At 33.0% G+C, this 24749-nt stretch overlaps 1 protein-coding gene across 4 annotated transcripts in view; it reads right to left on the bottom strand.

Annotated features, from left to right (window-relative positions):
- The window catches only part of LOC149905637 (uncharacterized), a 349280-nt gene that overhangs the window by 202939 nt on the left and 121592 nt on the right, over positions 1 to 24749 (bottom strand). For all 4 annotated transcript variants that reach the window (XM_090105232.1, XM_090105230.1, XM_090105233.1 and 1 more), the window contains exon 3: positions 5334 to 5444. In XM_090105232.1, the coding sequence (XP_089961358.1) occupies positions 5334 to 5444 (111 nt within the window). The remainder of the gene's footprint in view (positions 1 to 5333; positions 5445 to 24749) is intronic.

The following is a 24749-nucleotide window of genomic DNA, read 5'->3' as shown; positions in this document are numbered from 1 at the left end:
ATATGAAAATATTAAGTTTTAGAGAGTAGAGTTGTTGGTGACCATTTTTTATAGAAAATATAGTTTTATTATTTTTCCCTCCCTTATGTATGTAGATTGTAGATGAAAACACAATGAATATATCTTTTGTAAAAGTAAACACTCTCAAGACAATAGCGATTAGATTATCAGGATAAATATGTACAGATAATTATTATTACTCTACATAATAATTATAATTGCACGCTTTCTCATGCATATTACGAGAAACAATTAAAGTTAGGTGTAATATTATGTAGGCTTTTACACACTGTGCATTGAGCCGCGCAGAATCACAATTTATTTTTAAACCTTTCAAAGAAAATATACTTTTTTATCAAATATTTACTTGAAAGAAAGTAGTCTTTAATTACTGTCATTCAACTAACAGAATTTCATTCTGGAAAACCTATTCATATAGAGCAAGAAATATTAAAATGTACTTACTGCACTTACTGTTTCATTCGCCTTTTAACGTTTAATTTAATCCCAACCATTGACGTGGTCTAGCCGTGAAAGCATAACAGACAGGCTTCAACTTCAAATATAATTTTCGTAACCCGCCGCGTTGTCACGCGAAGTGCGTAAAAGGGTACAAGATCTTGTCTAGGGTCATCACAGTCACATGTAATTGAATCTTCCAAGTTTGATTAGTAAGGGACGGTTACGATTATTACAGCACTTAATCGCTGTTTTGCTAAGACCCTACATATTGATGGTCAATTTCACTTCTGATTGCATTATGTAATGGCTCGTTAAATCGTGTGTGTGTAGGAAAGTCGGATTTTGAAACTCGGCTGAATGGATTTTCATGATTTTGTGAGGTGTGAAAAACTGAACACAATACTAAAAGGTACATATTGTACGAAACATCATTCAATTTGTTTCCGTTTAAAAGACTAGAATCTGTTTCGCACCATACCTATAATTTCATAGCATAGCTTTAATTTCAGACCATTTTTGCTCACAATTACCTCACAGAAACACACAATTTCGTAGTTGTAATCTAGTATCAAAATATTTGAACTGCCACTCACTATTTAACTATTTGTAAAGCACAGGTGTGCTTACCTGTAACAAAAACGTATCATTAGTAAATATTTAGACGAAATTCCTTGGACACCGGCCAGTACGACCTACGACAAAATAAGAACCATGCCATTTCTGAACAGAAGTAAATGGATTATGTCACGTAATATTATACCTTGGTACCAGGATATAAGTTGCAAATTTAAGTGGGTTTGTGTTTCTTTCATCTGGCTTTAGGAAAATTCGTCATTTGCGATAGAAACGTCACGATTATAAGTATATTATACTAACACCATAAATTGTAGAGTTCGTTTGTTTGAACGCGCAACACAGCTAATCATAGGAATTAGCAAGACAGGCATTGGACAGATTTAAAAATTTCTTACACCGCGTATTATGTACGGGCGAAGCCGGGGCAAACCGCTTGTAAGTTTCAAGTCAAACTATAACAGACCACCTTCAAACAATATCCTTCTATCAAAAAATCAAAACTCCATCCAAAAATAAACCACAAAAGTGTAGCAGTTAATAACTTCAGTTTTCGATTAACTGCGTTGCATCGGAGTGACATGTCAATCGTGTCAACTGTCACGTGAGGTGCGTAGTATGATGTGTGGTGACAGGTGGGATGAAAGTATAATGTTTTGGTCACTGTGGTTATTTCGTCTGGTATAAAAGGCTTTTGGTGGATTTGAGAGTACTCTATCTAGCACAGGTATTAAATGAAATCTTATGCGTGTTTGTCGTGGTAGATGAAATGTAGAGCCATTGTTAAATTACATAGTTTGAGCATACCTTTTGGCTTTTGTGTGCAATTACTAGTTTATGAAGTTTGAAGTTGTAATTTAGAAGGTATAAATCTGATAATTGTATACATTTTTATTTGGATTATTTATCAAGAAAGCACATTTAATTGGTTACACACATTATATTAGCTCTACATTACTACATTTTTCATAGATTCCACCAATGTGTTTTATTAAACATTATTTAAATTACAATCCATTGTGCTAATATAAAAAAATATTAACAAACAATAAAATATCAAAGCGTTCAAACGCTCATTCAAAACCAGCCTTACAGTTAATTGAATCGGTCGCGCATTCCTGCGCACGCGCCGCCCTTTGAGTCGCCGCTCGCAATTACGATCGAGATTGATTCATTACTGCTTGCCGATTTGTTGCGGTGTGCATATTTGTTTTATCATTCCATGCGTATGCGCACGGAAGCATCTAATTTTAGTTAATGGTGGTAATGCTGCAAGGTATTTGCATTTTTTCCAGCTGTGACACGAATTTTAATAGAGAAAAAAGGAATATAAAAAAGAGCGTGTATGCCGAGCACACGTGAAAGTGAAACTTATTGGCAAAAATCAAAGATACCAATATCGTCGCCTCACTCCATGATGTGACGGTATTGCCATAACGTGACCTTTAAATTTTGCTCTCAACGCACCTAAAGAAGTTTCTCTTCAAAAAAGTGAACTTATTAAAAAATAATTATAGAAAATTACAGAATTATGAAATTCAAATGACTGGACTGCCTGTTATTTTATTTTCCATGAATGAAATTTAATATCCTGATGCGAATGCTCAATTTAACCCGCAGACACATCACGGGCAAGAGGTAGCCAATATTTATAATACTTATTACATGTCATCCTGATAACATAAGCAATAACATAACTAAGTTTCATAAAAATCCGTTCAGTAGTTTTGACGTGATGAAAACTTTCGCATTCACGATATTACCTCGTATAGATTTTTGAAATCTTTCTTCGCTTACTTTAAAACCTCCTATAAATCCGAGTCTGTTTAATTTTTCATTGCTTTAAATTTGGGTAAAGACAAAACAAAGGCACTTTAACCGAAGTTGGCAGATAAACGTAAATCAAACTTAGCAAGAACGATTAAGATAAATACAGGTGTGTGATTCAAAGAGCACCTACTTAATAACTTTGCACGTGAGCCAGCTTAAAGCTGGTGACACACAGAGCTTGTTTTATAGCTATTTGAAAAATATCTGAAATTAAATGAATAGTAATATATGTGTGAGGCCTAATTATTTTGTTGCTTTTCTTATAGTTTTTGGTAGCATATTTGGAAGTCGTTCTTTCGTTTTGATATCAAATTTGAAATAGATTATTAGTTTTATCTTAGCTTGATTCTTCTTGATTCTTTATTCCTATCAATTATTTTTTGAAAAACTTTTCTTACGTCCTTGAATTGTTTACGAAAAAGCTCAGTACACCACAACTTAATCCGCCCGCCCGATGTTAAGGCAAAGTTTATCCATACATCGTCTGGTCGTTTTACACGATGTTAAACAACCTCTGAGATTTATACATTATTTGTGTTTATACTTATTATTAATATCTTCATTCTGTATATAGAGTTCTGGAGCGAGAGATTTCACAATTTGAACTCTATATATAGATTTATTTAAATGCGAGAGTAACTTCAAAATAATATTGACTGTAATGGAGTAGAAAATATTTGATAGGATTATATACAGGAACTAGCAAACCCGGCGAACTCCGTTTCGCCACCAGAGACACCTTTTCTATGGCTATAAACCTCACGGAGCCCGAGACCTTTCCAACGAATGCAAAACCGTGGAAATCGGTTCGTGCGTTCTGGAGTTGTAGCGTCAGGAAGAAAATCCCGACTTATTTTTATATAGTAGATTAAAATCAGATAAAACTTTAAGAAGATAAAAGGATGACTTATTTTAATAAGGTAAAGTATACAATTTAAAAACTTGATTGCCAATAGATATAAGAATTCACATTGTTCGAAGAGTAACAATCTTTCAATTTTGTTAATAAGAGTGGGGCCTATCTCGTACTTTATTTATTAGAGTTTAAGTTGGAGAATAGGGACTCTATAAACTTAATAAATCACATAATAAAATAACCAATTGATAAAGCAAAACTTAAGGAATAACATTCGTCAAGTCCATAATTTATTTAATAATCGCCAATTTCAAATCTCTTAAATTGAAGTACTTATATAAATAAGTGCAAATCGGATTGAACTCCAGAAGTTTACAATAGTGAAGGCGGTCGAGGCTTAGCAAACAGTTTGGTTTGAGTTGCCGCTTGCAACTGACCACCGCCTGAAATTGTTTCTGTATATAACTGCATATTATACGCTACTGAAATCGATTTTTCCTTGTGTTAAATGTGCATTGAGGTTCCGTAGTTTATAGTATTCGTTTAATATGAGATTATTTTTTAATCTATACTAATATTAAGAAGATGAATAATTTGTTTGTTTGAACACGCTCATCTCAGGAACTACTGGTCTGATTTGATAAATTCTTTCGGTGTTAGGTAGCCCATTTATCGAAGAAGGCTATAAGGCTATCATCACGCTAAGACCAACAGGAGCGGAGCACTGTAGGTAAAACCGCGGGACACAGCTAGTGTTGAGATAATTATTTGATTGATTGACTGCATTAAACAGTTATTGCTTCTTGTACATGAGTATATTATTTTATGGATAAGATTATTTACCGCAGTAATTTTTGTAATAATTTTAATTACATAAATCTGTAATATTCTCATGTATCTCGTATGAGAAAAGACAAAATGCCTTTCTGTAAGTAATTATTCAAATAAATACCCCATACATAAAGGGAGAATTATTCAAATCAAAGTCCTTCCACAAGCTTCAAGTAAATACCTAGGCTGTAACAGTTTGCCTAGACTTGTATTTACCGTCTAGGTCTGCTGGACACAGGCGCACGATTTACGAACACTCCAACTGTTTATCTCACAACATGTATTTATTTTGACGGACCTTTGGTCTAGACGGCGCTAAAGTTTATAGTACCTATTTGTATAAGCGTATTCGGTATACATTAAAACTTGGTTTTGGGCTGTGTATGTAGTGAATCCTTATTAAAGTGAAACTTCTTTAGGCGCGTTGAGAGTAAAATTTCAAGGTCGTCATTGCAATACCGTCACGTCATGGAGGAAAGCGACGATTTTGGTATCTTTGAATACTATCTTTGTCTTAGTTTTACGAAAGAAGTTTCACTTCTGACACATGTGCTCGGCACACACGCTCTTTTTGTTTTTCAGTTAGGGATGATGGAGTAACAAAGCTATGTTATAATAATGATAATTTAATAAAAGTGATTATTGTGTGTAAATGATGTGAACTATCTCTTATAGATTCTTCTCGTAAAATAACTATCGTAGTGAATATTGTTTTTCATAATTTATTCCCAAATGCATTAAATAACAATACAAAGCATAAGTTAAATTAGTTAATCCTTACCTTAATTAATTTATTCTGCAGTTTAGTGACCGCCATGCGCTCGCGCTGAGTTTTTCGTTTTTCCTCCTCTAATTGTCCTTCTAACTGCTTTATTCGCTTTTCTAGCAGTTCCTGGAAACAAAATATTCATGTTAAAACACGATCAACAATTATATATATATAAATATCTATCTATAAAATTCTCGTATCACATCATATGTGTAACCAAACTCTTTTGAAATGGCTTGATCAATTTATTATTTTGGTGAATACCTATGTATGAAAATCACTACATAGAATACAACAAAGTCGTTTTCTCTGTATCTATATACATATGTATGCTTAAATCTTTAAAACTACGGAACGGATTTTAATGCATTTTTAATTGGTAGATAGCGATTTTATAGCCCGTATTTTTCCCCTATGTTTAAAGATTGTCTGAAACAAAAATTTACTGAGTCACCTAGTTTTAAGTATCCATTTTGTATTACATTTAAAATATATTAAAACATTTTAGAAAGTTCTTTAGAAAAGCAAAATAAAATAATTTCTGAGGGAAACAGCGCATTCCGACTAGAACATTGTGCAGAAGGTATTACAGTGCACGAATGCTCACGAAATATGTTGAATATAAAAGCAGAAAATATATACCGTAGAAGAAACTACAGTATAACATATTATTATACTTGAACAATTTTTTTAATGTAAACATTTACATAAGTTTAAGTATTAATGAACGGTATTTTTCTACCGAAAAAAATCGATTCGGTAGCTCTTTTTGTTTTTTATAATATTTGATGCAGTTGTCTTTATTTCACCATCATTAGTTCTCGTTTCTTATAATATGTGTTTGTTTAACGTTTTAATTTTTAATGGAGAAAGTACCTTTTACATTAACTTCTTTATGATATTACTAGAAACATAATGCCAACACTCCTTTTTAATATTCAAGCCCACATTTCTCGTCTGATACTTGATATTAGCAACTCATAAATTTAAATGATACAACTCGTTCCTCAATGTAAATAGCTATCTGCAGATCTGCAACGATCGTAGAGCAAATTATTAAGTATGTACTAGCCACGTGCCCCGTCTTCACTCGAGTGATACAAATAAGGGATATATATAATAAGCTAGATATGTATTTTACTCGTTTAAAATGTATACATATATCTAATGGTAAAAAAAGATAAAGAAATTGTGCAGTTTTTAAATTAAATCATAAATTCTGTTATCAGTAGTTAGTTGTAGAGAGTGTAACGTCTGCGTATATACATGGTAAGAATTTTCCGACCCGGAAAAATTACTAACACACGAATTTCTTCAAAAAAAAAAGTATGCGTGTACTAGAGTACACACGTAAGAAGTGAAACTTCTTTATGACCTTAAAAATGTCACGAGTATGGCGTAACGCAAAAATGTCACGCGTACGGCGTAACGCAAAAATGTTACACTAAATATTTGTCCAACCCCGATAAAGAAGTTTCACTTCAAAAATTCATTTTCATACTTATATCTAATGGCAAAATCGAATTTTACTCCAAAATTCTTTAATTCCAACAATAACTACTAAAATGAAATAAAAATACTGCCATTGTTATTATAGGGAACACAGGGCTCATAAAACACTAGCCATTGTTGATAATATTGTACTTCCTTCCGTGCACCGTACATTCAGAGATAATTGTAAAACAAGGAAATGCTGTTGGTTCAACGTATTCTGAATTATTTTAATGGTACTTCAAATTTTGCAATGGTTTAAATGTTGTTTTTTATTGTAAAACTAATCGCTCTATGTCAGCTCTCTACAAAGCGTATGAAGAGTTTTGGAATAATCAGTTAAATTTGTATGAATCGAGTATAATTTTTTTAATATAATTCGTGTTCAAATTAAAATATATCAATAAACAGAGCGTATTATCTAGTCCATTTAAATAGTCGTATAAGTAATTAAAAATTAATGATATTTTATCTGTTCTTCGTAAATTCTTCGACATGAAGTGAAATTCGATTCTACATGAGTCGAATAATTTTACTTTTGACAGTAGTTGTAACTTTATTTTTGCTCCGACTTATACTCCCAAAAATCGAGACTAGTATTATATAGTTGAAGAGTTTGTTTGTACGCGCTAATCTCAGGAAATACTGGTCCGATTTGAAAAATTATTTCGGTTTTATATAGCCCATTTATCAAGGAAGGCATTTATAGCCTATATATCATCACGCTAAGACCAAAAGGAGCAGAGCACAGCTAGTCTCATATAAAATAAAAAAATATTATACGGCCCACAACTAAGAATTAATTCGCATATCACGCATGCGTCATAAATATTGTCGCGAAGGGAGTGAAATCTTTCGGAAACATCGCAGAATTAATGTTCGTGATTATTGGATATTGATACGGAAGATATATTCGCACTTCCTTTTATCATGTTTCAGTTGATTACCTCCAGTGTTTGGGCGTGGGCTTCTTTGTGTCTAACTACTGTATTGACCAGGCTTTTGCCCGCGTTTGTGAGTCATTTAGGAGATGATAGACGATTGTCGTATAATTTTCTAGCAAGTTTTGTATTTTGGACAAATTTTTCGTTCCATTAAATAACTGCTGATAATAACCGTTTTTCACTTAGAGCATTAAACCAACTTTAATGCTCTAAGGTTTTTCATAGAAATTTTTAGTACCTAAGTTTTGTGTTTGGGACTATTCTTTTCTTAGTCCGTTAAAAGAGCGCGTGTGCCAAGCACACGTGTCAGAAGTGAAACTTCTTTGGAAAGATTCAAAGATACCAAAATCGCCACCTTTTATTGCCATGACGCGACCTTAATCCACTTCAAAAATGTGTAGTCCATGTACCTAAAGAGTTCCACAGCTAATTCCAATTATACATAGAGACATAGACTATATAAAAATACAAAGCAATACATTAATGTACAATCACGTACATTTCCCCAAAGCTCTTTGAATGCATCATTTTTCACCGGCTCGATAAATTCGTCAGCCCTCGAGATGTCAACTGAAATCGTTTCCTTGTGAACGTTCATACTGGGTGACTGTTTAATAAAAATATATTTATAAAAATTAAGTCAAAATATAATTATAAAAGTAGGGCAGTATAACCTTGTTAAGCGTTAATCAAGTACTTATGTTTAGTAAAAGGGTTGAAATTTTTTATGTTATTAGCATACATAGTAGGTCCTATTCTTTTCTAAATGTAAACAAATATATTTGAATCTTTATCAAATCTCTATCATGGAATACGATGTAAAATGTGAATAGTTTCTTATTTTTTTGAAAACATATTTTTCAAGAACGATAAAGACTACATTTCATATACGCGTTTTTAGATGTTAAATCAAAAACAGACCTTATGTTCTTCATATAAGATTATCGAGCTTACTAAATCCATGCACATTAATACCATTACCCTATACATTTACCTAATACATATCTATAATAACAAATCATTGGAACCCCAGGTAGCCCATTGTGCAAGCATAGCTGTCTTCACTTTGTCCTTATATTCATTTGTCTCAAATAGAAGCCATTGTCTATTGTACCCGTCCCCGAAACGTATCAATTAGCCTTACATTTGAAACAATAACTTGGGGCTATTTGAATTTGTATAATGGGCTTGGTGCGGTTTGGGTGTTTTGGAAAATAAGATGACTTATGTATGTAAATAAATCGATGTTTATATGGTAAAGGAATAAAATTTGTGAGTTGAATATCGATAGAGTTAATTCAGAGAAATTAATAACACAGAAGCTGATTATTGACACAATAATTATTTCTTGTATAGGTTTGACCAAAGTTTTGGTTTGACATCCAAAAGTGTATATACTTCATTAAAAAAGCATGAAACAGAACGGAAATACAATATTTTATCATTAACGATATTCAAAAATAACTTTCAGTCTTTTTGGATAAACATCCATCGAAATCGACATTTTCGATCTTTGTAGAGTCGAATTAAATTCAATACTTTTTGCAATGAGATCTGCAAATTATAAAAAATACATATTTTTGGTAAAATAAAATCCCTTGTGTGCGAGTGATACTGGTAATAAGCCTTGTGTCAGTGTGCCTGCGAAGACTGATTCTTCATCGTCGATGGATGTCAAAGGTGCAGCGCGTAATAGGAGACCCAATAGAGCTAAATAGTGCCTTTCCTTATTTTCCTTATTAATTAACAAATAACTCTAAAGATTGTAAACTTCTGTCTTCCCATATAATAGAAGAAGATTTGTATTTGTATTTTTTTTCTCATCATTTAAGTTAGTGTCTCATATTTTGTATATTTCGTTTTCTTGTTTAGTTATAATTTTATTATATTATTACTTCTACATATTATTCTATAGCTTTCACATAATATTTTTCGCACGGTAGTTTATATTATTATTGTTTACCCTACTTAAATGTCATATTTTTTTTCTTTTTCTGCTGTCAAATGTCAAGTCGTACAGCTGTCATATGGAATTAGTGTTGTAAATAAGACTTAACATTCACTATGCGTTTATCGGTTTTTCAAATTTATGTTTTATTATTTGTAAATGTCATTTTTTTTGTTTGTTTTTGTTTTGTTTTTATTTATTTTTTCCGGTGGGTTAGGGGTATTGAAGCGATTTTTGTATATATATATTTTTTTTTTCTTATATTTTATTTATTATAGTACATATTTATTTATGTTTATATTATTATAATGTCTGTTAACGATAGTTCCGAATTTATTGATTGTTTAGATTCACCTTCTTCCGATTCTCTTGGCAGCAGTGAGGATAGTTTTCGTAGTGTGTCTCCGCCATCTCTTGATATAACTCTTTCCTCTATTTTCCTGGATGTCCCGAGAAACTTTAATGTTGTACACATCAACGCTCAAAGCATTCCTGCCCACTTTCCCGATTTACTCACTTCATTCCTTTCCACCAACATACACGCGATCCTCATATCTGAATCCTGGCTCAAGCCTAATCTTCCTTCATCCGCATATTCCCTTCCAGGCTTCAGCCTTATTCGCAACGACCGTACTGTGAGAGGCGGTGGTGGAGTTGCCATCTACATCCGTTCCCATATTCCCTATAAATTGGTATTTTCCTCTCCTCAACCCCCGCCCCCTAATTCCACCGAAAATATTCTCCTTGAAGTCCATCTGCCCTATTCCAAAATTCTTGTCGGTGTTTTTTATAGTCCTTCCCTCTCCATCGATTATTTTTCCAGTTTTGAAGACCTCCTTGACCTTTATTCTCCCCAATATGATCATTTAATCCTTATGGGTGACTTCAACACATGTCTATTAAAAGGCGACAGCCGTAGCAAGAAGTTACTCTCCCTCCTAAACTCCCACAGTCTCCAGGTTCTTCCACTTAATCCTACCCATTTCTTTCCCGGCTGTAATCCCTCCCTCCTTGATTTAATGATTGTATCTTCACCTAGTCTTGTAGCTAAGTACGGTCAATGCCCTGCTGACGCTTTTTCCTTCCATGATCTCCTTTATCTGTCCTATAACCTTCGTCCTCCTAAATTCAAACCCTCTACTATTATGCTACGTAATTTTGTTGGGATAGACCTAAGTCAGCTTTCTGCTGATGCTAAGCTGTGTGATTGGCAGAGTGTCGTTGATGCCGAATCCATCGATGGCAAGGTTTCCTTATTTAATAATCTTGTAATTGGCCTATACGATAAACACGCACCCACTCGACCTGTGAAGAGAAAACATACTCCAGCTCCTTGGCTTTCTCCTGACCTTAAATCACTTTTAAATAAGAAAAATAGAGCTAAGGCCAAAATTAAATCTGCAAAAACAGACGATGCCCGGGAGAAATACAAAACAATTCGTAATCGTTGCAACATATTGTGTAGAGACGCACAACGACGCCATTTCCATTCATCTGTCGAGAACGGCGACTCTGTCAAAATTTGGAACTTCCTAAAAAGTCTAGGAGTTGGTAAAAATTCCCATTCTTTGTCCTCTCCCAATGTCAATATAGATAATTTAAATCAGCATTTTTCATCTTCAGTTTATATCAACAATACTTTAAAACAAATCACACTAGATAACCTTGCTTCTCTTCCAACTCCAGAATTTCCCCCGTTCAGTTTTAGTCAACTCACCGATTGTGATGTTAAGAAAAGCATATTGTCCATCGCCTCTAACGCTGCCGGCTGTGACCTTGTGAGTCGTAGAATGATCATCCCTATCCTCGATATAATTAATCCCACCATTACCCATATCCTTAACTTCTCTCTTTCGTCCGGGACCTTTCCTAACTGTTGGAAAGATGCCCACATTATTCCTCTACCTAAAAAATCTAGTCCTAAATTGTTATCCGATTATCGTCCTATTTCTATTTTACCCTTCCTTTCCAAAGTCCTTGAACGCCTTATCCATCAACAATTAACCACTTTCATTAACTCCAACAATATCCTGAGTCCTTTCCAGTCCGGGTTCCGCTCTGGCCACAGCACAGCTACTGCTCTAGTGAAGGTAACAGACGACATTCGTGCAGGGATGGATAATAAGCAGCTCACAGTTCTTACTCTTCTAGACTTCAGCAATGCTTTTAATACAGTCGACTTTGACATACTGCTGAGTCTGCTGCGTTTGATTAACATTCCAACTTCGGTGATTGACTGGTTTCGTAATTACCTGCGTGGCCGGCGGCAGCGTGTTCTGATGGGTGACACCCACTCTTCTTGGGCTGCTGTCTCCGCCGGTGTGCCGCAGGGTGGCGTGTTGTCACCTCTCCTCTTTTCTATCTTTATAAATTCCTTAACCTCGCGCCTCACTTCTCTCTACCATATGTACGCTGACGACTTACAAATCTACACCCAGGCCTCGCTCAACAATTTACCTAGTGCTATCCGACATATAAATGCCGAACTAGCAACCCTGGTCAATTGGAGTGACGAATACGGTCTAAAAATCAATCCTGCAAAGAGTCACGCGATTATCATGGGAAGTCCGTATCTCGTTTCCGAAATTGACTGGGGCGCCTTACCCAGTGTCTGCCTTGGTGGAGTAACAATTCCTTATTGTAAGGTGGTTAAAAATCTAGGTGTTCATCTCGACCAAACACTATCGTGGTCTCACCACCTACAAGAGATCAGTCGTAAGGTGTATGCGGCATCGGGTACTCTTCGGCGTCTACGTAACTTTTTGCCTATTCCAACAAAAATTATGTTAGCTCAATCCCTTCTCTTCCCTATCCTCGACTATGCGGATGTGTGTTTTCCTGACCTTACGGTTGAGAATATGGAGAAACTTGAGCGTCTGCAAAATCTTTTAATTCGATTTGTATTCGGCCTTCGCAAATTCGACCATGTCTCTTTCTATCGCAGACGCCTCAAGTGGCTCCCTATTCGCCTCCGACATCATCTCCACTGTCTTCAATTACTATACCGTATCCTTTTCGATCCTTCCTCTCCTTCCTACCTTAAGAATAACTTCATTTTTCAACACTGCGAAAACTACTCTCTTCGATCAGCTGACAAACTTATTTTGTGTATTCCCTCTCATCGCACCAATTTTTATGCGGGTTCTTTTGCTGTCTCTGCCGTCAAGTTATGGAACTCCCTACCTTTAAAAATCAGACTTGCTCCTTCCTTATCCTCTTTTAAACATCATGTCCGTAATCATTTCCTCTTAACTGCCTATAATTCGGATTAGTTTATGTAGTATACTTCTATTTAGACATATTTATATTTATTTATATATATATATATATATATATATATATATATATATTATATATATTTAATATTTATATAGTTACTACTATGTAGTATGCATATGTGTATGTATGAGTATCTTATGATATATTTGTATTTCATATATTTATTTAGGTAATATTAGTAATATTATTATTTATATATTTTTTTATTTTTGTTCATTTTTACGTATTTATATCATGTACTGTATAAAATGTGTATATATTTTATTGTGTTCTCTTATTATTTCTACCCTATTCTAAAAATATTCTAAAAATATGTTTTTATTTTGTCCGACAACTTTTTGCGCTTCTTTGCCTTTCTCCCCGTGGTTGCCTGGCAGAGATCACTGCATAGTGATAAGGCCGCCTTTTGTGCTTTCTAATCTTATTTTTTTTTGTAACCTTTATGTATATTTTGTTTTTTTTTTGCACAATAAAGTGTTAAATAAATAAATAAATAAATCCCTTCCATCCCTAAGTATACGTGCATATCAAATGAAATCCTCAAAATTCGCAAATAACATCGTCAAGTAGAGTCTAATTATTTTCCCAATGACGTCCGCAACCCGTGTCCATGACAAGAGGTCACTCAATTATTTCAACTCGATTTGAAGTGAATAATTTAAAGGAAGGTGAGAGACAATGGGTCAGCTAATTATATCAGAACTTAGAGGGTCTGTGGTAGGTACATAGACACTGTTTAATTATAAACTTATTATTTATTAAATATACAACTGGGATGAATAAGTTAATACAGATGATATTATACTAACTGTGGATTTCGTCTAAATTGGTTCAGATATTTTCGAGTTATTAAACTGTACCAAATTAAGTATCCTAATATTATGGTCGAACTAGATTTCTATTAATTGGAAGATAAATCAGTAGGTATATAGAACTATTAGTATTAGTTTTTGGTCTGTAGTAAAACAATCATATTGAATATTTTGAATGTAGGTAAAATAAAATAAGATTACAAAATAATATTATGTATTTAAGCAAGAGGAGTGGAGCATAAAAGTATTGTAAAGCTGGAAAAAAATATAATTTTCAAAACAGACTGTCTGTTGGATTTATCTTCACTTCGATTAGGGTAATAACAGCTAATTATTTGAAAATTATTTCAATACATTAATCCGCTAGTTCCTATACCTTGTTGCCCCGTCCCCTCTCGTGATCATTAGCGGACAATAGCTAATCCAACCCAGGGTCCTTCATCACACGACCCCTAGATCGAGATCATAATTAATGTGAGACATACATGCAAATTTTATATAGATATCAAGTTATCTTGTTAAGCTTTTCATCCGCTTCGAAAATAGTTTTCAAGAGTCTTGAGTTTGTTATAAAATCTAAAATACTAGTTGCATAACCATGAAAGTGCCATTAAAATCGGTCATCATTGCAGCGATTGAATGCTGCACCAAACAGACAGACTGCTGAAAATACATATATATATATGGGTGATTATACAAAAATGGGGTAACTCGATGTCATCAGCCAATTTAAACAAAGTCTTATTATATTTTATTCAAATAACAATCTATTTTAAAACAATGAAGCGTCCTTTATTTGGTCACTCAATTTCACTTCTTTATTTAAAATACAAATGAATAAAAATAATAAATTAATACCTCAAACGTCAGTACTTTGGCATGTCACAACTCCGAAAACCAACAATCAAGTGACTATCGTTTAAACATTATCATCGATTTAAGAAAACTTACTAATTCACTACAATCTTTGATGTACATAGTATTATATACTACAACTTTCATAACGCAATGTTTTCCATTTTATTTAAAAAATAAAATTAAACTTTGTCATCGTTTTCACTAGTCAGTCCGTTGTGTGTTTTTTAAATTCGAAATTCTCGCTAAATATCACCAAGTCGAGGTCAAATCCCTGTCTAAGTATTAATGTTGGTAATGAAGTTACTTGTGCACCGCATATTTTGACGGCCGTCATAACTGTACCAGCGCTAGGGTTGTGTTTGTCCTCTAAAATCTTGCTGCGCCAGTCACCATTTCAGTCCTATGGTGAGTCGTTATTTTATTGTTAATCCGATTTTTATTTTCATTTATAAATGGTTAACTATGATTTGTAAAAATATAGTTTGTTGATATCAGAAATTAGGCAAAAAAACCTAATTTGTGATTATAACCTCATATTAAGTCCCTTTTCATCAATCCGCTGGCATCAGTCCTTTGTCAGATATCGCGCCAGAGGACTGACGCGGCCCCATAGTACTGATGATTCTATCATTTTTGAGAACTTTTATCTTGATTGCTATTGGTATAAGCATTTCTATATTATATTTCAGTTAAAAACATCATGCGCCACGCTAAAAGAAACTGAATTTGACTAGGGAAGAAACATTTAAAAAAGAGTAGCAAAGAAAAGAGCTATTGAAACAAACTACTAATAATTTTATTAAAAAGATCTTATTTTCTTTTAATTATTGATTTTGATGCTTTCAGGGCATAGCTTTTTATATTTATCAGATAAATACGTATACGTATAATACTGTGAAGTAAAATTACCTCAAAATAACATAAAAGTTAATTAATATACTTAATAACATTATAAAAATGTCAAGGGGCTCTTATGAAAACTCAGATGAGACTTTCATTCGAGCCTTTGGTTTTTAATTTTATAATAATTAGTACTTTTAACATAAATATTGGTAAATTTTTAGGGCTCCGAACCTCAAAAGGAAAAAACAGAACCCTTATAGGATCACTTTGTAGTCCGTTTGTCTGTTAAGACGTTTTTTTGGAACGCGTGGAGATATCAATCTGAAATTTATATTGGATACTCAAGATTAAGAACCCTTGGGGCTGTAAAAAAATCAAACTTATAACGCAACGCAATCAAAAGATACCTACATCCGTTAATACTGCAAATTTCCACAAAATTCAATATTCGCAAGGGAATAAAAAAACACACAGGATGCTTGCCGTGTATACAGTCTACTATAGTTTACTTCTACTCGGAAAATAGCAACGTCTTATAACACAGATAAAGGAAAAATTGCTAAAAGTGTAAATTTTAAGTAACAAACATAATAAAAAATAGGTTTGTTAGGAGTCCAACTCGCACTTGGCCGTTTTTTTGTTTCTATTGTTTGTGAATTACTTAAAATATCAAGTAAAACTAATTCAAAGTAGTAAAAGTTAAGTAAGAGAGTAAGAATATTCACGTTGCGTTAAATGTCAGAAGGCTGTTTTGAAAATTGAGAGATCGTTTTTCCCAGTATCACATATTATTAATTATCATTTTTAAACATGTTAAGTACGTAAAAGACATGTGCCATTATTAAAACTGAGAGATTTGTAGTAATTTTCATTGAATTTCTTTAAGAATATTACAAGTTATAGTTTTTTATCAGTACCATGTTAGCCTCGTCAGTCCCCTGGAGGCCAAATCCAGAAAATTTAAAATATCTCACAATCTATTTAAAAAAGTGGCTGGCCCGATTTGGAACAATATATTAATTAGATTAGCTATCATATACACCCTAATTTGTAACAATCTGATATAAAAAATATAGTAAACAAAATATCCTCAAAAGTTACCCCATTTTTGTATAATGACCCATATATATATATATATATATATATATATATATATATATATATATATATATATATTATATATCAATCATATCTTTTTGAATATTGTGAGAAAATGTAATTAGGTACAATTAGTCAAATCCAGTTCTTCTAACAAAATGAAAACGAAAACATAGATAACATATAGAGTCTCACTAACACAATTTATTCTTCAATAAAGCATACTTATAAGTGCATTAAATTAATCGTTCAAAGATCACAATCTTACAATATTTATATATTTTTTTTTGTTTTTAATTTAATTTAGCACAACAATTCATTCTGTTCACAGGTCACCGTCTATGCCACTTAGGTACGTACGTACTTAAAACAGCAAACAAATAGGCTTATAAATAAATAAATTATATAAAGCAGAATAAAGAGCCTTTTCAATTGCATCGTATACTGTCCCTTTTTATTTGGCCAATGGGCCTGTCGCAGCAAGATTGATGACTTCCAACCCTTTTGCCGACGACGCTGTTATGTATCGCAAATAAAATATATTATACTCGCAAATTACTCCCATTTGTGACCTTTTTTTTTGAAAATTTATTGCTTGTTTGCAATTATACTGTTTTAATATATTGTACTAACACTAGCTGGATATCGCAGCTTCACATCCCAGACAAAAATATCTTCTAATCTAATCTATCACTGTACCAAGTTTTTCCGCGAAAATATAATAAATCCGTCCATCTTAAGCAATTTTCAATTTTAAAGTAGTTCGATGCCGAAACGGTAATAATATATTACATAAACAATAACTTTATTTCAAACATATTTACATATTTTTGTTTTATAGTTAATATTTTGTCTATAAGAATGTGGCCATAATTTTAATGTAGGTACATTAAAATTATTGGCAGGTACTGACCTATCCACAATTTGCAAGTTCAGGACAATACATACCTAAATACAACATCATCAAAATGCACTAATACCGTCTAGCACACACACACACACACAAACACACACCAGTATATCAGCGTGGTCATTTATCAGTCGCAGGTGTGGCCTTGACAAATGTGCCCATCAGTTCAGTGTTTACCAGTTTAGATATTTTTTACTTGGATTACCTTTGGTAGCGATGCGGAAGCTTTAGTTTGTACCTATAGGAGCATAGGTAATGAAGTATGAAGTATGTTTTAATATTCATTTGAAAGTCAGTTCGTACCTATATACAGATAAAAAGCAACGCACTTAATAAAGTAGGGTTCAAAATATTAATTCTTTAAACATAATTATACGGATAATAGGTAATAAGTATGGTAGAGTATATCTAAAATGGTTTGTTAATTATTATAGTAGACGGAGTGATATTTTATGGCGATTTTATTTGTTAGGTACTATACTCGCGTGGAAATTACTTAATATTACAGGCACTACTAATTATTATTATTAATGTTCGACATCTCATTCACTGCGATATTTGCCAACTTGCTCTTGGCCTATGTGGTAGACTTTAAGGAAGCATGCCTTTCTGCAGTAGCAACAAATTTGAGCTGAACATGATTGTAATTAGGGATGTAACGATACCGATACCGATACCGATATATCGGCCGATATAATCGGCAAGCGGATATATCGGTATCGCCGATTATAAAACAACCGATACCGATATCAAACAATTCAAAAAACCGCGCCCAATGAACGATGCGGGAGGCCGCCCGCGCGTGCGCACTTTGTTTTTTGAAAAAACTCTACCAATAGTAAACTTTTATTAGGAACTGATTGTATGTGTATAACTTAAAGTTTAACTGACTTTTTAAAATAATAATACTAAAATAAATGGTTTTCTTGTTTTTTGATTTGGCATTGTTATTTAAAAGAATACGTTTTACAGTTGAGTCTCTGTTAAATGTTGGTAACTTTTATGCATAATTCACTATTTATTTTTCCACCAATCCATCGATATCGGTATCGGTATCGGTATCGCCGATATATTATTACAAATATCGGTATCGGTATCGTATCGGCAAAATCATGTATCGTTACATCCCTAATTGTAATATGTATGTAGGTAATTGAATTTTACAAACCTTAACATAATATCCACTACGATCTTCGTTTCTAGAATTTGATGGTCTCATAAACATTTTCCAATAGTAATCATTTATATTCAAACACTGATTCACAATTTCAAATAATTATTACCTAATGTTCACGTCATGTTTCCACTAAACAAATACATATTAATATGCATTGCCATAAAACAATACTATGTAGTTTTAAACATATCTCGTTAAAAATTCACAATTTCTACTAAAACAATGGATATTTTACAAGACATTAGTAGGAATTATAATATTTTGTATCATTTCTTAAACAACACACAAATTCCACTAAAAGGACACACACACAATCTACCACAGAGTAATAAACACAGCAAATGAGACACAATTTGACAACCAATTTTAAGAACCAGCATACTATTAGCGAGTCCTAGAGACTGTAATAGGGAACAATCGTGTATTATGATTGATTTAAATGTTATTGTACCGCGAGCGTAATATCAACTGGACGTTAGAGGCAATCAAATGGTGCACAGAGTAATTGAACAATAGACTGTTTAGATTAAATCGTATTATGTTAATGAAGTAGAAGAAATATTTTTTATGGTCGATTTATGGAAAGTTGATAAATAAGAAGTTGCCAGTTCTTTATCCGTCGATTGTATTATGCAAATAAAAACTCCAAATGTGCATAGAATCAATAAATAATTCATTCACAGAACCGAGATATTATTAAAAGAAAAGAACTTATCTAATATCTTACCTCTACCATGGTAGAGTCCGATTTGTATATCTATTGATCGGTTACATAAATTCTAACTTTCGTTTAACCTCTTCTCCTGAATGAAAACACGTTGCGCTACAAGTATTCCAACATATCAAAGAAATAGCAACTCTACTAAATGTAGAGACACTTACACTGTGCTCTACAACGTTCTCATTGAGCGAGTTCACTCATCCAAAGAGAGAGGTCAAGACGCTGGCTGGATGTGAGATCAAATTGCCACTTGTTTTCATTATAGCTTGCCGGTTATGATGAAAGGGACATAGTATCTGTAGCTTGCTATTGCTCTATTTGAAGAGTTACTTTTTGTTTCAAGAATATGAGAATGAGCTTGTAAAAAGGCTTTTCATGTTTCTTTTAATATATTGGCTTTTAACATCCAGAGCAGGCTCTGCTCTGCTCTGGATGTTTAAAAGAAAATTTAATGACCTGAAAATATGTGCTATGGTTATTGTCAATTGTGGCAGAGTATATAGTAATTTGTAGGTATTATCACAGTATTACCATATTTCCTACAGTATGGCGACGAATGTACTTGTGCAGAGAAAAGGAGGGGAACTGGCGGGGGGTCGGGCGACGCGGGCCGCTTAATGCAATCACGCTGAGTTTGTATTAACTATCGCGAAAGGACGACCCAGTATTTTTTGTGTAATAATTTTATTATACATAGGTACTTACATATTCTATTATGGCGCGCAAAAACTGTTCCGTTCACGGATATAAATCTACATTGAAATCCCAGAAGGAAACAATATTTCAGAAAGATTGTATTAATTGTATCTGTTGAATTAAAATCAAAGCTATGTATATGTTGTCCTTATTATTTTCTAATCAGATTGTACATCCCAATGCGAATGCATTACTTAGTTAAATGTTATAATATACAATTAAGAACATCCAAAAATAGTGTCCACGTAGCAGTGCAATATCTGTAATTATATATTATTTATGAACAAATAATTACATCAGTTTTAATAATCGCAATTATTTTGAATGTACATATGAATAAATGATTTCATCATAATATTAATAATCACAATTGTTTTATTTCCCATTTGTTGCAACCCTAGCGTATTTTCGTGTGGCAGCGTAAGTACCTACGCTGGCGGCGGCATCGCGCGACATCAAAGGCGATTCCTTACTGTAGGAAATAATATTGTAATACTGTGGTATTATTATAAAGTTAGTTGTTACATAGCACAAAATGAAAACATTTAAAATAATTAGTTACCTCTATTGAAATATATAATGACTAATATGTACGTCAAATCGTCTACATACAAAACAACATCTCCATAACACATACCTATTAGAAACTATTAAATGTATTATGTCTTCCCAAATAAAGCTTCACCAACAAAAACACTGATGTCATCGAAAGTAGTCATAAACGTTAAAAGATTGCGTTACCAACAATGTTACAAGCAAATCAGGAGTGCCAACATCAAAGAGATAATCCATTTGCAAAATTCGCATCCATTTCACAAATTGGGCTGAGGGTGGTGCCAACTTGACGGAGTTTCTTCATCAAGAGCTTGGAGTTCAAAGTGAGTGGGTACAAAGGAACAGCTACTGGGCGCTTGTGTTTGAAAAATACGGGGTTTTATCATTGAGATAATATTACTACGTATGGAGGAGACACCACGAACAAAATCTGTGCGCCATTTTTTTGCTCTAACTAAGTTTTAAAAATTATTATTTAGTTAGGTACTTAACGATGAAAGTTATTCCTTTGCACTTTTCCGTATTATTTGTATTATTTGTGCAATATCGTAACACACACGAAGGCATGTTTGATGCGTTTCACTTTAAAACCATTAAAAAATACCGCTCAACATACGTCACATGACGTATGTTGAGTGGAACATAAGTGATGTAGGCGGTGTCGTCTCCTATTAATATTATCTCAATGGGTTTTATGAAGCCTTTGACTGCTTTGGCTGCTTGGCATGTGATATGAAATAGTCCTAATAATATTTGGAAGGTTGTGAAAGATTGTACGACAAGCTAAGGTGCAATTTGATATTTTAAAGCCAATAAGCAGATTTAGTTAACATAAAATATGTGATTTAGAATTTGCAATAATTAAATTACAGTCTCAATATATATACTCTTCTGGCAGACACAATAAACACACCAAAAGGAAAAGTCAGTTAGTTATTTCTACCATAATATTTAGAACACTTACTTACGTGTAAGTGTCTTAATCTATAAATAAATACTTGATCATCATTATTTTTTATTAATAATATTATTAATTATTTTTCATGCCATAGACAAAGCATAAACTCATCAAAAACGTAGTTGGCTTGGCGCCAAACGAACGTAAGTGAATTAATTAGTTCGCCAACAGATGGCGCTAGGCGTCACGTGGAACGAACTATGTTGTAGTTACGCTGTTTTCATACGATTTTCAGGAAATTATTACATAAAAGTGAATAATTAATTAATGTTATAATGTATGGAAAAGTTTAAAGCATATTTCGTCGTTTATTAAGACTGAAGCCAGGTTTCTGAAAAAGAGTTTTGTTAGTGAATTTTTTTATCGATCGGTTTAGTTCTTCCGGAGAATACAAACGCAACTTTCCCTCTTTATAATAATGGGCCAGACGAAAGGCTGAAATCATATTTTAGTTTCATAAAAGAATGAACCTCTTTTTTGTTAAAAAAGGAAGAAAGTTTATAGAATTTTAAAATATTAAGTACCTAGGTATTATAACAATATACATATCTTTAATTTTAATTTCACTTCGAATTTTACCTAGATACTTATTTGCATATGATTGTAGTTAGCAATTGATTTTCCACTGCCCATCTAACAAATGTCTGTTATCAGTTACTACCGTTGCAAACAATACAATTTCCAATTCATCATGTCCCCCTCTAAACAATTATTCATACAATCGATATAATCCTTAGCCAAGGGCTACGAATCAATTAAATGACATTTATACCTATGATTGATTGCGTATGCAAAAACTGGACAGCCCGATCCCGTGTTTTGTGGACGAAATCAAATGGAAGTTCAATTTCTATGAATTTATAAGCGGTATTTTTAATATTGCATTGGAGTGCGGTCGTTTTTATGAATTTATAACTGATATTTATGATTTGGTTGTGATATTTGGTGGCTTTTTTTATTAGTTTTGCCTATAATGCGATTTCCATATGACCAGCTGTTGCTTGCTTTTTACTGATTCTCCTTGGTAAGAAAAGTATATTTTAGAGGAAGTAAGCCTTGGTAATGGTACATTATAATTTTTATTGAGAATAGGGAAGCGCTTGACCATAATCTCACCCTTAGATCATTAAGTACCTCACCTGATGTTAAGCTGAGATGTGGTATAAGATGGTACGCGCTTTCGTAGAAGGTTCCTGTTTACTCTACGCTTAATTCTAATTTCTATGCAGTTGGCTTACCGTTGATCAAATTACAATTAAAACATATAATCATTAATCACTCCATCATTTGCGGATTCCAACGTGAATTAAGCTAGTAAGAAAATATATTTGTTCATTTCACATACGCAACACGCACTTTATTTCGAACATTGCCAAATAAAGCTATTAATTTAGGATGTAACGTTGGCATTCGTATTGTTATCGGAGTTACTTCAATGCGGTATACGCTGGCAAGGGGCCATGGTGTATTGTGAAGCTTTTGTGATCTTATGAGGTCGATGTTCTGTGATCTGACATAATCTCGAATCCTTTAGTTAATGTTTACGTGATTATCGATTCTTTCCGTGTAATCTATTACAACTTGACGCTTATAAAACACTATCTGCGCTTCGCGGTTGGCTCTACTCCTGTTGGTCTTAGCGAGATGATATTTATTATAGCCTATACTTTATAGCCTTCCTCGATAAATGTGCTATCCAACACCAAAATAATTTTTCAAATCGGACTAGTAGTTCCCGCGATTAGCGCGTTCAAACAAACAAACAAACATACTCTTCAGCTTTATAATATTAAGTATATAGATTAGTCACAGTAGAGTGGCATAACATTGATTGTATGAAGATATCTTAAAATTCTAGAGCCAGTCCTCAATGTAATAGAGAATATCTTTCTTATGTATTAATGGTATTTTTGTCATATTTCAGTTTGTGCAATAAAGAGTTATAAATAAATATCTGTCATAGGCCTTATTGATTGGATTTGCTCTTGAGAATAAAAAAATGACATAGAGACCTTAGAAAGTGCGTCCTCTATACGTATTCATCGCCTGATAAGGAAAAGAGAACAAAGAAAAAATCCTTAATTGAAAACAAGACCAATTATTAGGTAATACAAAAATAGCAAACCATGAATGAATTTATTGGACGGGGAAACTATCACTATTTTTTTAGATTATTACGTCAGATTTTTGTATAATTAATTCCACCCCTCAATGAACCGTCCAGAATATTAAATACTCTATAACACAACAAAATATCAAACACTTAATGGAATAATAACGAGGTAAATAATAATAATTCATAGTGAAGTCGTTTATGAGATGCCGTCAATGTTACCTCACATACAGATTAGTCACATTATCTGTGTCATTGTCATTTATAGTCTGTGGTAATCTGTGGTGCTCTGTGGTGCTCTTTGGTTACGCGCGCATTCAATTTTCGGCTATGGATATTTTAAAAATGAATTTAGCGTCATATTTTGTGTGGAAGCTTGAAGACAATTGTTATATCGTCTGGATTGTGATTTTATTAATGTTTTTAACTATGGTGTTTTTGGAGAAAAGAGATAGAAGTGAGATTTTGGAAAGGAATGTTGGATTTGATATTCAGTCGAAAACGTATTGTGAAAATAAATCTGGTAGTGTCAACACTTCTTGATTGGTTAATAAATTGTTTGTATTGAATAGTTTGTTTTATTTTCTTCTCATAATCAATAAATAATATACTTACTTTGTAATTACCAAAAGATTCAACATTTTTAAGACGTAGATAAAACGTCTTAAAACTAGCGACATTTGGATTTTGCCGCTCGAAATACATAGTTTGGTTTATTATTTTAGTTTTTTGAAACATTTTTTTAAAGAAAAATCAAGTTGCTATGCAGTAAACGTCTATAATTAATATACTTAATCCTAATAGTTTATTAAATCTCTGCATATTAAAGAATTGTTTAGATGCGTTTCTGAATGCATAAAGCCCCCAGCTGTGATCTATTGTGGTATCGTATTGTAAGTTAAATATTGGATGCCCAATTAATTTTAATTTTATTTTTTTTTAATACTTTTGATATGCAACTTTTCAGCGATAATAATTGTAAGTATAAATAAGCAACAAAAAACGAAGAAACATTTAATTATTAG

The sequence above is a fragment of the Colias eurytheme genome, chromosome 9 (assembly GCF_061535395.1).
Source record: "Colias eurytheme isolate Ceu_HAF_F1 chromosome 9, ilColEury1 Martin Lab GWU primary, whole genome shotgun sequence".
Classification (NCBI taxonomy): Eukaryota; Metazoa; Arthropoda; class Insecta; order Lepidoptera; family Pieridae; genus Colias; species Colias eurytheme.
The sequence above is the reverse complement of the archived record's forward strand: the minus strand, read 5'-3'. Positions and strand labels throughout refer to the sequence as shown.